We start from the raw sequence: 13044 nt of genomic DNA, 5'->3' as shown, positions 1-13044 counted from the left end.
AGACACTCAGATAAAGTCCTACTCTTAAGAAGATGCTCTCCATAAAAATACAGGAACTGTGTTGTTCAACATATATGTATTTTTAGACTTGATATAAATATCAGCAAGAGGAGCCATTTATGCTAATCTTCACAGAGATAAGTAACAAGTAAGCATGAAAAATGGCCTACTGTATTTTCCACGAGTTAAAAAAATGAGTATTTATTATTCATTTCTCCACTATTCAATTATTCACTTGACACGGAACTCCACCTTCATTTTTAAAAGAAAGAGTTAACTGATACATAATATGTATAGTTGCTTTTCTGCATCTTTTGGGGCAGTATGACAAAGTAAGCGTCTGTCATTCTTTCATTTTTACAGTGTGGGTGTTTTTTTTTCTCCCAGAAAGATGCATAGCTACTTTGCATGTAAGAGTTAAACTTTAGATATCTTTCTTGTCCCAGGCATACAACTAAATAGAGTCCAAAAATAGCATTTAAAACTCCTTGGAGCACAAATACATTATATGCACAAATATCTCCTCAATCCTAAATTTTTGTAAAAATCTTCAAATTTATGTTCAGATAGCCCAGCAACAATCAAGGTAAACAAGCTAAGATGAAGAAAGAAATAAATAAGTGTTCATTAAGGTAATCCCATTTCCTTTATAATAACTTGGAGCAATAATGCCACTGTCCAGCCTCAAGGAAGTCATCTGAAGGCCAATCATACGTCTAAATATATATTCTGGCAACAAGCAAGGAAACTGATTTTTGAATAAATGAATAACCACAGTCACATCTTAGCAGTGTGGAGGAAAACAAAAACAAAAACAACAAACAAAAAAACCCTGACATTTGGTGGGGTATGTATTTTTTTTTCTAATCATCAGCTTGGCTGCTAACTAAAACTGGTTGTTTGTTTGATTGTTTTTATTGGGTTTTTGTTTGTTTGTGGTCTTGTGTGGGTTCTTTGTTTTTATTTTCCATTAGAAGCAACATCTTAAGCATTAACTTCAGGGTTTGGGATCATTAAAGCTTCCGATTATCATACCTTCAAGTGAAAATCCTTAGAACACATGAGGGAGTGAGTATACAAAACACGCTTGAGAGAAGTCCTAATAGAGTAGACTAGAGGAGCTAGATGAGTGGGTTGGAAGCTGTTCAGACATCCATAGATTCTACCTCTGGTGAACTTACTGTAATTTCCAAGAAAAGACATGTGAGATACAGCTGAACTGTAAAGGAAGGGCAATACACTCAATCTTCCCATTTTCTCTACCAGAAAGTCAGAACATTGCTCTCCTGAGTCCTCTTTGCTGTTCCTGTAAATACTATCTGTAGAGAAACAGGATTTAATTTAGAGTTAATTGTTGTTGTTGTTGTTTTACTACTATTATTTTTAATCCATGTGCAAGATAAAAACTTATCAGCAAATTCATATTTGATGCAAGAACAAGAAGCATCAGCCTAAAGAAGTAATTTGGTATGAGAAGATGTACACGTCTGTCACAACCTACAACATCATTTTTTAGCACTATAATGCCCTGACAGCAGAAAAGTAAACAGACAAACATAAAATCTTGAATTTTAAGCAGCTTGTATATGATACTTGCTGAAATGGGATAAAGGAATTTACATGCTGAAGAGATTATTGAAATGACATTTGCATATTTGTAGAATACACATAAAAAGAAAAAGATAATTCCTTCTATACCTTTCCTTTCCAAATGCCATACCACAGCTTACAATGAGGAAACACTGAAGGAACAGTTACTTTAGAGCCAGTTGCACTGATGATACAGTTACCAGAGAGTACTTTATAGGATAACAGCTAACTTAGTTTGTTCGGGATGTCTGAAGGTCATCCAGTCCAACTTTCCCTGAGAGCAGCTTCAGCCAGAGCAGGTGGCACATGGACAGAAACACTGCAGTCTCTCCCTGCCCTTGTTCAGGTGCGTGGTCACCCTCATGGCAAGAAAAAAATTCTTCATATCTAAGTACAATTTTCTCATGTTACAACTTGCACTTATTGCCTTGAATCCAACTCACTATTCTGTGAGAAAACTACCAGATCTACAGACAGGGGAGGACAGCAGATGTCATTCTCACTGATTCCAGAAAGGATTTGATATTCTCTCACTTAACACTATTGCACCCAACGCTGGACATTATGGTCTGGATGAGTGGACAAGTAGATGGGAATGACACTGAAATGGTCAGGCTCAGAGCACCCCCAGTTAATGGGTCACTCCCTGCCTGGAGGTTAGCAACCAGTGGAGCACTGCAGGTGCCTATTTCACAGCTGGCCTGCTTAGCACATTTACATCAGCTTTGCTTTACACACATAGCCTCTCACACCAGGACAAGCTGGGGGCTGCTCTGCTGGAACAGGCCTTGGGCTGAGCAGCACACTCCCAACGCAGCCTCTGGGGCGAGGGAAGAAATCGAGCTCTTCTGCTCTGCATTCAACAAAGCAAAATAACTCAGCTGCGTCAAAGGAACAACTGACTATTACTAATTTGTTTTTCCACCTGGAACAATCAAAGAATCTGAACTTTTCGACAGCTGACTGGATCAAAAGAGGTAAGAGGAATTCTGGAGGCTTTGGCCCTGTGAGCAGATATGTTCCCCACTCCACAACACCCCTATAAATTCCTCTCACTTTAAAATGCAACTGTCTAAAGCAAAACTGGGAGAAACCAGAAGGTCACAGGCACTATTCAAGGAACCCAAAGTTTCTATCACAAACGTTTCCTAAATGTTTTTTCTAGGAGACAGAATGTTTTAGCTAGTACTTTTCCAAATGAGTCACTAACACCCTTGTCTTAATTCTACAGCTGCTGCTAATTTGAAGTGCCAGCCTTCTCCCCTCTCTCCCCAGAATGAAATAAAATATCAATGCTGCACTGTGCAGAAAATGGAAAGTTAGATGTAACTTTATGCTACAAGGCCCCTGGAAGCCTCATTTACTTTCAATTCTTTCTTCCTCACAGACCTACACCTAACTTAAGTACTCTCAGCAACTTATTTCACACTTTCCCCCACATTCATTTGTTGTAAGAATGAAACACAGACTGAACTGTTTCGTTTTTAAACATTCACTGCACCAATTATCAAACTCAATTTAAAACAGTAAATGAGAAATAAATTCATACAAAAATGATGCTAGTAGCTGTCTCCTTGCTTACTGTGCATTCAATAGATATAGGTTGCCTATGAGCTATGTCATATCTTCCTTTGGTTTGGGTCCTTCATCCTTGCTTCTAAGGACATGGAAAAATTTGTAAACAGAGAAGCAAGCAACAACATTTTGTTGTACGAAAGCAGGAGATGGGTGGGTATACTATTTTGGGGGCACGAATTTATCCCACAGCCATGAAAATCTCCAGCTCTTCAGGTGTCTCATTAGTTGCTGGACTGCAATACATTACATTTGGGAATTTGGAGGTTAGTTTTCTTGATTCAGCTCCGTGAGTGACCATGCCAGTACTGGCAGTCAGGAAGGGGCAGGAACGAGTTGCCCAGGGCAATGGGGAAAGACAAGACTGCCCTTTTTGGCTGCTGTGCATAGCTATGTAAAATTAAAGTGATTATGTAGCTATGGCCTGAGGGACAGAAGAGGTCACAGATACTGCCACAGCCTATAAACTGCCATAGAAATTGTGTCAGCGCATGTTGCCAAGAGACAAGCCAGGGAATTCAGTTCTTAACCTCTAGTAAAAGCCACAAAGTGAAACCCATTCCTGCTAACCCTGGATGGCGGACCAACCCCTCACTCTCAGCGCAGAGTCATGTGGAACACTCTAGGTTAGCACTCTTCATCTACTTGAAATGACTTTGAAGAAATTCTCACAGGCCTTACACGTATAGTAAAGCTTCAGAAATTTAGCTCGAATATATTTCAAAATATTTTCATCAAGTCAGAGCAATTGAGCATAAATACGGCATAAATACATACCATGAACAAAGCAAAGTACTTTACCAAAGCTATCGTGAAAAATGTGAACCGTGGTACCCATGTCCAAGCCAAGCCTTTAGCCTCCCTAGTTATGAGACAATACAAGTCAGCTTAGAAGTTAACAAAATTACATTTAAAGGCAGAGTTCTGTATTTTCAGCAGAGGATTACTAAGCAAGTACATTAAGGCAGATAATAATTACCGCCTATTAGCTACAGTAAATATGAGCTGAATTTGTTGTGTGCCTGTGTTCTGACTGAGACAAATTAAATTCAGATAAACAGATTCTTATCAGCACATTTGTCCAACATTTTTCACTTCTCTGAATAAGCAGGTGTTTTTCCCACAGACAGCTATGACCACAGCTTTGCACAGACCGTAGAACACATATGCAATACATCAAAAAAAATGATTATACCATTTGTGGCAAGCTTTTGGCTAGATTTGAAAATGTATCTTGTATCTTTCTCAACTAAAAACATCATTTCAGGAAGAACAGTGTATTTTTAAATTGTTATTTATTCTTGATTCTGACTACTTAGAAGGCTGCAACTGAAAAGGCAACTGTACCAAACTGCATTTTCCAGTTTAGTCCCATGCCTTTGTTCAAATCTCTACTGATATCACAAGTGTACTTCATTAGGAGCACTGAATGAGTAGCATCAATTATCTTTCTGAGTAAGACTGATGGATCTAGAATCAACATTGATAGCACAGATTGCTGGGCTACAAAGCATGTTAGCAATTCTCTCAGGTTTTTGTTTGTTTCATTTTGATTAATTTATGTACACCCTAAATAGATATGTTTCTGAAACGTATTGTTTCATGGAAAAATTGTTTTAAAGAGTGCTTTACTACATTGTGTTAATCTCCACTGGAAATTTTCAATAATTTGGCAAATCTCTGTGTTCCTTCAACATGAAGTGAAAACTTAGAAGTTTACTCACAGGAAATTTCATCATTGATTGAGACCTGCAGTTTTATGCTCAAAGCAGAAGCAAAGCATTTTGAAGAGCGCAGTCCTCTTTACAAATAAGAGTAAGTCTCCAAACAGCACACTCAGCTTTGGTTTATGGGGAAAACTATAGTCATTACCAAAAGTAACAGTAAAGTTGTGAAAGAAAACATACTTTAAAGCACTATTTTATTGAAAGAAATTTAACTTCTCCCCCACAAACTTACTGCACACTTTTCATGACTGCCTTGGGATACCACACTGAAGGCAGAACTAAAAAATACATTAGTACAAATCAAACATGCCATACAATTCCCATCTCCTATGGTTGTTGTCCACTTACTGCATAGACCCTGATTACCAAAAAAATGATCTAAACACAGTTTTGGAATATACCTGGTGCCTGCAGAGAAAACAACTAAGCACAACAGGAAAACAGGACTGAATAAGCTTTTTGAGCCTTTTCCAAGCCATGTATTGGTTTACCACTTCTGTGTAAAAGTCAATCCCATAATATTACTGGGCTCAGGATCTGACTCATACACCAGCAGTAAAGTTACTACTGAATCAAGGAGAGGGACTGAGATTTTGTTGACATTTGTTAAATGAGGCCAATCATGCAGTATCAAATTAAGCCCCAAGCACAGCGTACTCCAGGGATGAGTTTAGTCTCAAACTTCTTGAAATTACAAAGCTAATAAGAATCTGTCATTTTTGCCATTAATGATGTGAGGAAAATATTTTTTCTTTGTAATTTGCAAATTCAGCCTCTAAGCGCATATATATTTATACTATTCCTTCCCCTAAGGAAGTTGCATTAGGGCAGGAAAGTCATGGCTTTTTAAAACATCTCTGAAAACAATTCCCTAGCAAAACATACAAAACAGGCACATCTTAAGGGCACCATCACTGTCTCTCCTTGATCACAGCCTTGAGCACACCATCTACGTGTTACACTGCCTCACTTTGTCTCTTCCAAAATTATGAATAGCATGTTATTGCAAATCACCTCCAAATTAAACATAATCAGTAGATCCCAAGCATGAATCAAATTTCAAAGAAATAAAACGTTGCTCATTTGAAATCAAAAGCAAAACTCACTGACTTCAATGAAGCCAGTCTTTATGACTAAGATACTCTGAAATGTTTCTGCAATTAGTGTATTTTTATGATCATTAGAGTGATTTACAAAATTACAATGGTGATGCACTTGAACACACGATACATTCACACACATCTTTCCTCACTCAGCCAAACAATGCCATGATTCCAGTGTGGAGTACCTGGGCTCAATCTCTGAGTTATTGCTATTAGCAACGTATCTGGTTACGTCCTGCTTCTAACGTGTATTTACCCATCAGACTTATCTGACATTACATCTCAAGAGAGGCCCTGGCACAGAATAATTCAAGGCAAAACTGGAGTATTTCAAGGCAAGGAGGACAAATGCATGCAGAGCAACGTGCGAACTTTGCCTGATCCATTTCTAGTAAGGATTCAACTTCTGAAAATACAAGAATTATCTTTCTGAAGAACATATTTCTAGTTCACAGCAAGCTACCCAAACTAAACTTCAAAAGTTAAAAGGAGCTGTAACTGGGACAAGGACAGAGATTTCCACTCAAATGAAGGTAGCGGGAATGATTATATAAACCAGCCATTGAGATCAGTCACAAAAAGCCAGTGGCCTCTCTGATGGATGAACACAAGCACTCCCAATTCTGGAATGGATCTTTGGGAAAAGACAAAACGCTGTTCATCCGGAACACTCTTCCCTTCTCCATTTTTTACATCCCCTGAGATTATTTAATGGAGCTGGAGGGATCACTTCCAGTACTTTCAAGTATTTCTTAAAATTGGTATAGATTACATTTCTTTCCACAATGTGGTGCCCTTTCAGAAGGAGTTCTTTGGGTAGTTACACCTACGGAACACAATAAAACCCTTGCCTTGCAGGAATAGGAAAGAACACGTTCAAGAGGCTAATGAGGCTAATGGGATCATGTGTCTGTGTGGAGTCAAAAAAGGTCTGCCTGCAGCAAACCTGTCCTTCCCCACACCCCACTCCTCAATGGATTTCCAAGCCCTGCCCAGAACCAGAGAGATGCAGAATTATGGACAATTAAAAACTTCACAAATGTGTACATTATTTCTATCAGACCTTATAAACACATTCACCCATTCTCTGTGTTCCTGTAAACCCAACTTGCCTTTCACTGTGTATAGATTTTGCACTCATAGTGCATATGGAATAAATATAAACAAAACTGATTAGAACTGGTAATCATCCAGGTTAGTTAAAATCAGCTCAGAAGCCAGTAATACTTTTTAGAGGGCAGCAGACCTGTGCTGGGCACAGAAAGCTGAGGAAAGGCAATCAGCAGCAGCAAACCATCAGGGTGTTCTGCAGCTTCTGCTCTAGAACCAGCAGCTTCTCCATCTGTCTGTTAGCTCTGTGCCCTGAATGCTGAACTGTGGATTACCCACAGCCTCCTAATAAGAAAGTTTCCTAGCTGCTTTGTAGCATTATTACAGCAAGGCCCCTTTTACCTGCTGTCCCACTTTGCCATCAACAGGTTTGCACAAAAACTCAATGTTCCCATTTTAAAGTTTGCTGTCAACAGCCTGAAAATACATTTTTGACACGATAGGATCTGCCTGCTCACCTCCTGTTTCCATCCATCCACAGAACTGCCTACAAACCTACACACAGTTCTGAAAATATTAGTTCTTCTTCTAACTACCAGGGCACTCATTTTGTAGCCGCCAAATGACACACTTAGAAGGACCACATAAAGTAATTTAGCAAAATTCACACTGTTTGTGAATTGAGTCTAATACTACACGAAAGAGATAGAATACAATCATTATCTATTATCTATTGCTATGAAATGCCTGCACTTCAAATAAATCAAGTTCTCCATAAGAAACATTGCCTTTTTCTACAAGCACTTCCTTACACTAAGAAAATCTGCTTTATGATGCAGAAGTCTATCACTAGAATTAGACAGTTAGATTGTCACATTATTCTCTAAGGAAAAACAGCAATATGGACAGCTAGCACAAAGTCTTTGAAAATCAGTGTGCATTATGTCCCTGAACTCCTTTAGATATGTAGGTAAAGGGAAACAAAGCAGAAATTCCCATTTGTTTCTTACTTGACCAAAACAAACAAGGTATGGCCTAGTGATGCCCATTTATACTTGTTTATCTGCACTCCAGCTGCTTTGTTATTGTTACAACACTGCCTGGCATGTCAGAATGGCATTTAAGGTTTAGTAAAGCACACACATTTTAATTAGCAAAATTTTCTAAAATGTTGATATCCATTGGACTTAGAAATATTTTTGATGCTCTCTGACATGCCAAGCAACGTTACAATACAGGAACTGTTCTAAAGCATATACTTATTAGAAGATGCAAAAAAAAATTAATAGATATTAATTAAGTAAAATAGGGTAAAAATGGTGTAAGCCCAGAAAATGCAAGAGGTTATAAAAGCTTTAACTTGAAACCATTTCAAACTTTCTAATTTCATTGCCATGATGATTTTTCATATTAAAAGCCTTACACCTTCTTCCAATGTTTATTTTGTACATTTTATTTAAGTCTGTGTCTTCCCTCATCTCTTTCAATGCTGAACTCCGCACGATTAAGGGGAAGGAGGTGCTGAATCACAGCAACTGTTTGTATTTCTTCCCAGAATATCTGACTGAAACAGCTTCAGGCTTCATGGATAAGATTGTGAGGATCATAACAGATAAACACAACATCTGTTTTTAAAATTTGCAACATATTTGGTAGCAATTAAAACAGTTGACCATATCACATTTAACCCTAAGAACCATTAGCAGTGTGCAACATCTAATGTATGAGTATTTCTGAGCTCTCAATGGAAAAAAAAATAGATAGATAGATCCATCCTCAAGTAATTTCTGTCATCTCCTAATTATCAATTTGTGGTTTATTAGTCAGCAGATTTTCTTACATCACTTAAGAAAGGACAAGATGGGAAGCAAAACTTCCAGCCTCAGTATCAATTCCTTCCCCCCGTGTGACCACGTACCATCTATCATCCATCACCCATCACACAGACAGCAAAGGCTGTTCAGTTCTATTCTAATGCAGGTTTGACAAGAACCAAAGGCTTCTTCAGAATTACTGAAATATTTAGAGTACTGGGCAGTGGCTTTACTTAGAATCCAAAGATATACCAACTGGAAAAGATGAATTAAATTATTTTTTCAGAGAGAGTCCATAATGAGATTTCTTCCATTACTGAATCCTACATGCTCGAATGTCAAAACTCAGGGTTACTGGCCCTCCTGCTCCAACAAGGGCCCACCTGTTCTCTTTTATTCCTTTTTTTTTTTAAACCAAGATCTCTCAAAAGAGGGGACTTCAGGTCCCAGATATTTGATTTCATGTGTGTAGGTCAAACGGCTGTGCGCTCTCCCTGCTGAAACAAAGTAACGTGATTTCAGGCCCTATCATTTCATAGCGAAGACTGCAAGATGCTTTGAAGATGTCACTGACTGTAACGCAAATCAATATTAAATTATCTGAACAGGAAACGTTTTCAGAAGATGGTCCATCAAGCTTTCTCATAGGATCATGGATTTCTAGGATCATACCCTAGTAACTACAGTAAGCTATTAGAGCTCTCCTCCCTCTTCAATTATTTACAGGTCAGGAAAGCCAAGTGACATTGCTTTATGTATATTCAGTGGTACGGACTCGCTTCCTAACTTACTAACGCCGCAGAAAATCAGAAAAGTAAATGCTTCTGAACAAAGGCATTTTCTCATTTGAGAATGCAGATATAGGCGTGCATTGGAGAGCTGAGTGATGCAAGGGGCTATCTGCCAGGCACTGTACTTTCCTAAAAATAACGCATGGAAATGTCCGTATCTAAAGAGTCCTGAAGCAACTGCTCTGCGGCACAATCTGTAAATGGTGACATGCTCTCCTATTTAGCCCGGTGTCAATTACACATGTAAGAGATAATTACTCACTTCAAATCACCTAAAGACCTTCATCGTATTTCTGTCAATTTCTGTATCCATGAAAGCACATTTCAAAGGTTCTTCACTGCTGACTTGTAAAATGTCTCATGACTGTCAGACCAAATTTATTTTTCGGCCAAGCACTATAAATTACATCTCACAATACAGTATCACAGGACACAATAAACAGAAGAGCCTATCATATGTGCAGATAAAGAGAATTCTTGTCCTCTCACTGCCATACAGGCCGGGCACTTCCATGGAGGAAAAAGGGAAGAAGGAAAAAAAAAAAAAAAAAGAAGGAAAAAATAAAACCACAGCACAGTTATAACCTCTAACAAAAAGTTCACACATTGAAGCCTCATATGGGTCCGTTTTGATTTGTGAGGAGTGAACCGGTGGTTAGAGAGGCTTATGCTAAATGTTCCAGACAGCTGATGCAACCACCTCTGCATCTGCCAGTTTGCAGCGTGATGCTTCTAGAGCAGCGTAAGGGCTGGCTGCCCTAACAGCCTCAGAGGAGAGAGGGGAAAAATAATATAAAAGACAAAAAGCTGGGGATCCACCACCGCTAGAACTGCTAAAATCCGTTTTCCGGCGCACGACAGCTACCCGCGGACAGCACAATCCGTCGGCAGCTGGCTCCTAAACACCTTTTCGAGCCAGTTTGGAAACTGCGAGGCGGCTGCTCACAAAGGTCCAACTCCTCAGACAATGCGGACCCGCTGGCGCTCGGCCAGGCGGCGGTGTCCCCATCGAGGCGGAATGACGGCCACCACCGGCGCACCGCTGCCGTGCCCCGCGCCCCCCGCACGGCAGCGCGTCCCTTCCCCGGCCCAAAGCGCAGCGAACAGCAGCGGCTCGGGGCCGCCGCCCGAACTCTGGGTCGTTCCCCGCGCAAAGCGAGACGACGGCGGGGCCCGCGGAGCTCCGCTTCGCCGAGGGCGTGCGGGGGAAGGGTGCGCCGGGAGGACGAGGAGGGTCCGGAGGGCCGGCGGCGAGGAGCCGGCAGGAAGGGGCCGCCGGCTCTTTCCTGTCTCCGACCCCCGGACGATCCCGCCCGCCCTCCCCCCCCCACGAGCCGTGTCCGCGCCCCGAGCCCCGTCCGGCCGTGCCATACCTTCGCCTGCAGATACTGGGGGTAGTAGTAGGTGGTGTACTGGGGGTACATCTGCTGTTTCCACACTTTGCCCATGAAGCTGGAAATGTAGCCTGCAGTGCAGGGTTGGGGGGGCACTTTAGGGGGCTCCGGCCGCCTCTCCGTCTCTCCTCGCTGGCGGCGGCTGCTGCTCCTCGGCCGAGCGCGGACCTTCCTCCTCCGCCCCGAAGCCACAGCGGAGCGGGCAGCGGGGGCAGGCGCTCTCGGTCTCTCTCTCTCTCTCTCTTCCTCCGCGAGTTGCTGCCAAGTCCCCGCCCGGCCGGGCCGAGCAGCGGCGGGCCGGCTGCGGAGCGGGGAGCGCTCGGGGCGGCGGCGGCGGTACCAGGCGGCGGGGCCGGGCTGGTGGCGAGCGGGAGGCGGGAGGGAGGGGGCGAGGGGCGGCGCTTAGCCCCGCTCCGCGCCCCGCCGGGTGAACCCCGAGCCCGGCCGGCAGCGGGGCGGCCCCGGGGACAGCGCGGTGCCGAGCCGCGGGGAGCGGAGCGGGGGCTCGGAGCTTCGGCTGAGGGAGGGCTGCGGTGATCGCGCCCGCAGCCGGCGCGGCTCTGACCTAATTAGCCGGGTTGGGCTTTGTTACCGCCTTTGTGCGGCTCGAAGCGGACCGGTGATGCGGGACGCGGGCTTTCGGGAGGGCTGGGGACCGTTTCGGACAATTACGTTTGGCTGGCGACGAAGGCTCTGCCGGGCTGTTAGGAGCAGAAGAAACAGCAGCGCTAAAACCAGAACGGCAGCCGCAAAACCGGACCGAATTGTCCGTCTGGTCCTTAGTGCATCCTTGCATTTGTACTTGTGCCAGCTGTGCCGGGTGCGCCTCATCCTCGAGCAGGAAGAGTTCCTCTTGCAGGCAATATCAGGCACGGTTGGCTGTTTTCTCTCTGAAGGAGAATTTCCCAAACATCAGAAGCGGGGACCACAACACCTCCTCATCTGTCGGTGTTTATAATAAAAACACTTAATCCAGCAGGTTTAGTTCTGACAACCGTGCCTTTTCTACCCAAAGATAAACTGATCCTCAGAATATTAAGCAGATGCCACATCTTTGTCACATTAATCACTCGCGTTTGTCTTACTGCACCACTTATTAACAACATATATGCAAGGTCCTTCACAACTGCTGGGTGTAAGGGTGTTAACCAAGCTGAATGTGCCAGCAGCAGAAAGAAGGATTTAAAAACTTAAGGATTTGTAGACATGCAATTTGCTACAATAGCAAAGGCGGCCTTTCTGCAGCCATGAATTCCTGGAGGAGCTGAACAACAGGAGGGAAGAGCAGCAACTCATCTGAAGCCCAGCTGAGCAGAGGACAATTACACAAATGACATTACAGCTCATCTGGCCAGCTGTTAAGATGTCTTTACAGTGTTTACCAGAGAAGAAATTTGTATATTGTTTATGGGCCACACAAATTAGAAGACTACTTGCATCTTTGTGAGGTGGCTTTTTCTCCAGGAAAGCTGTATGAGAGGATTTGGGTTTGGTTTTTTGTTTGTTTTTTGTTTGTTTTAGGTTCAGGCATGGCTGGAACAACTATGAGAAAATGGGTGAGTGCAGAAAAGGCCATGGATGTCAATAATTCAGTGTCCATCACACGGAGGCAACAGAGGTTAAAACTGGGAAAAGCTGAGCAAAAGAGAAATATGGTGTTGTTGAAAGGGTTAAGGAAGTGTGCCTGGAAAAGCCAAAATGGCCATGGCCAAGATCAGCTGCCTTCTGTTGGCTGTACTGGCATTTACGCAATGGAAAAAACGTAAAAGCTGCAGTTCTATCTGAAGAATGCCAGGTAATGTGGCTGCAGGGTAGGGTATGGTCAGAGGACAGAAGAAATGAAATTTCACTACTTTGTGGGGAAATATGCTGCTGCAGCCCAGCTACGTGATGATAATGTTATAGATTGCTTCAGGAACAGCCAAGTTGTGGTCTGGAATTCTTGGTTGAACTACCAAGAATGCAGTGCTGGCCTCTCAGCTGACAGGTTGTGGTGCTAG

The 13044-nt window shown here is 42.5% G+C and overlaps 1 protein-coding gene across 3 annotated transcripts in view; it reads right to left on the bottom strand.

Moving 5' to 3' along the window:
• The window catches only part of RBMS1 (RNA binding motif single stranded interacting protein 1), a 139882-nt gene extending 128460 nt beyond the window's left edge, over positions 1–11422 (bottom strand). For 2 of the 3 annotated variants that reach the window (XM_085227570.1, XM_085227573.1), the window contains exon 1: positions 11024–11421. In XM_085227570.1, coding sequence (XP_085083696.1) covers positions 11024–11098 — 75 coding nt within the window. In that variant the 5' untranslated portion in view covers positions 11099–11421. Of the gene's footprint in view, positions 1–11023 lie in introns of all 3 variants that reach the window. The other variant, XM_085227572.1, reaches the window with a different exon arrangement.
• Positions 11423–13044: the final 1622 nt, after the last annotated feature.

Source organism: Meleagris gallopavo, chromosome 7 (assembly GCF_905368555.1).
Source record: "Meleagris gallopavo chromosome 7, MGAL_WU_HG_1.1, whole genome shotgun sequence".
Classification (NCBI taxonomy): Eukaryota; Metazoa; Chordata; class Aves; order Galliformes; family Phasianidae; genus Meleagris; species Meleagris gallopavo.
Note: the sequence above shows the minus strand (reverse complement) of the source record. Positions and strands in the feature narration are given on the sequence as shown.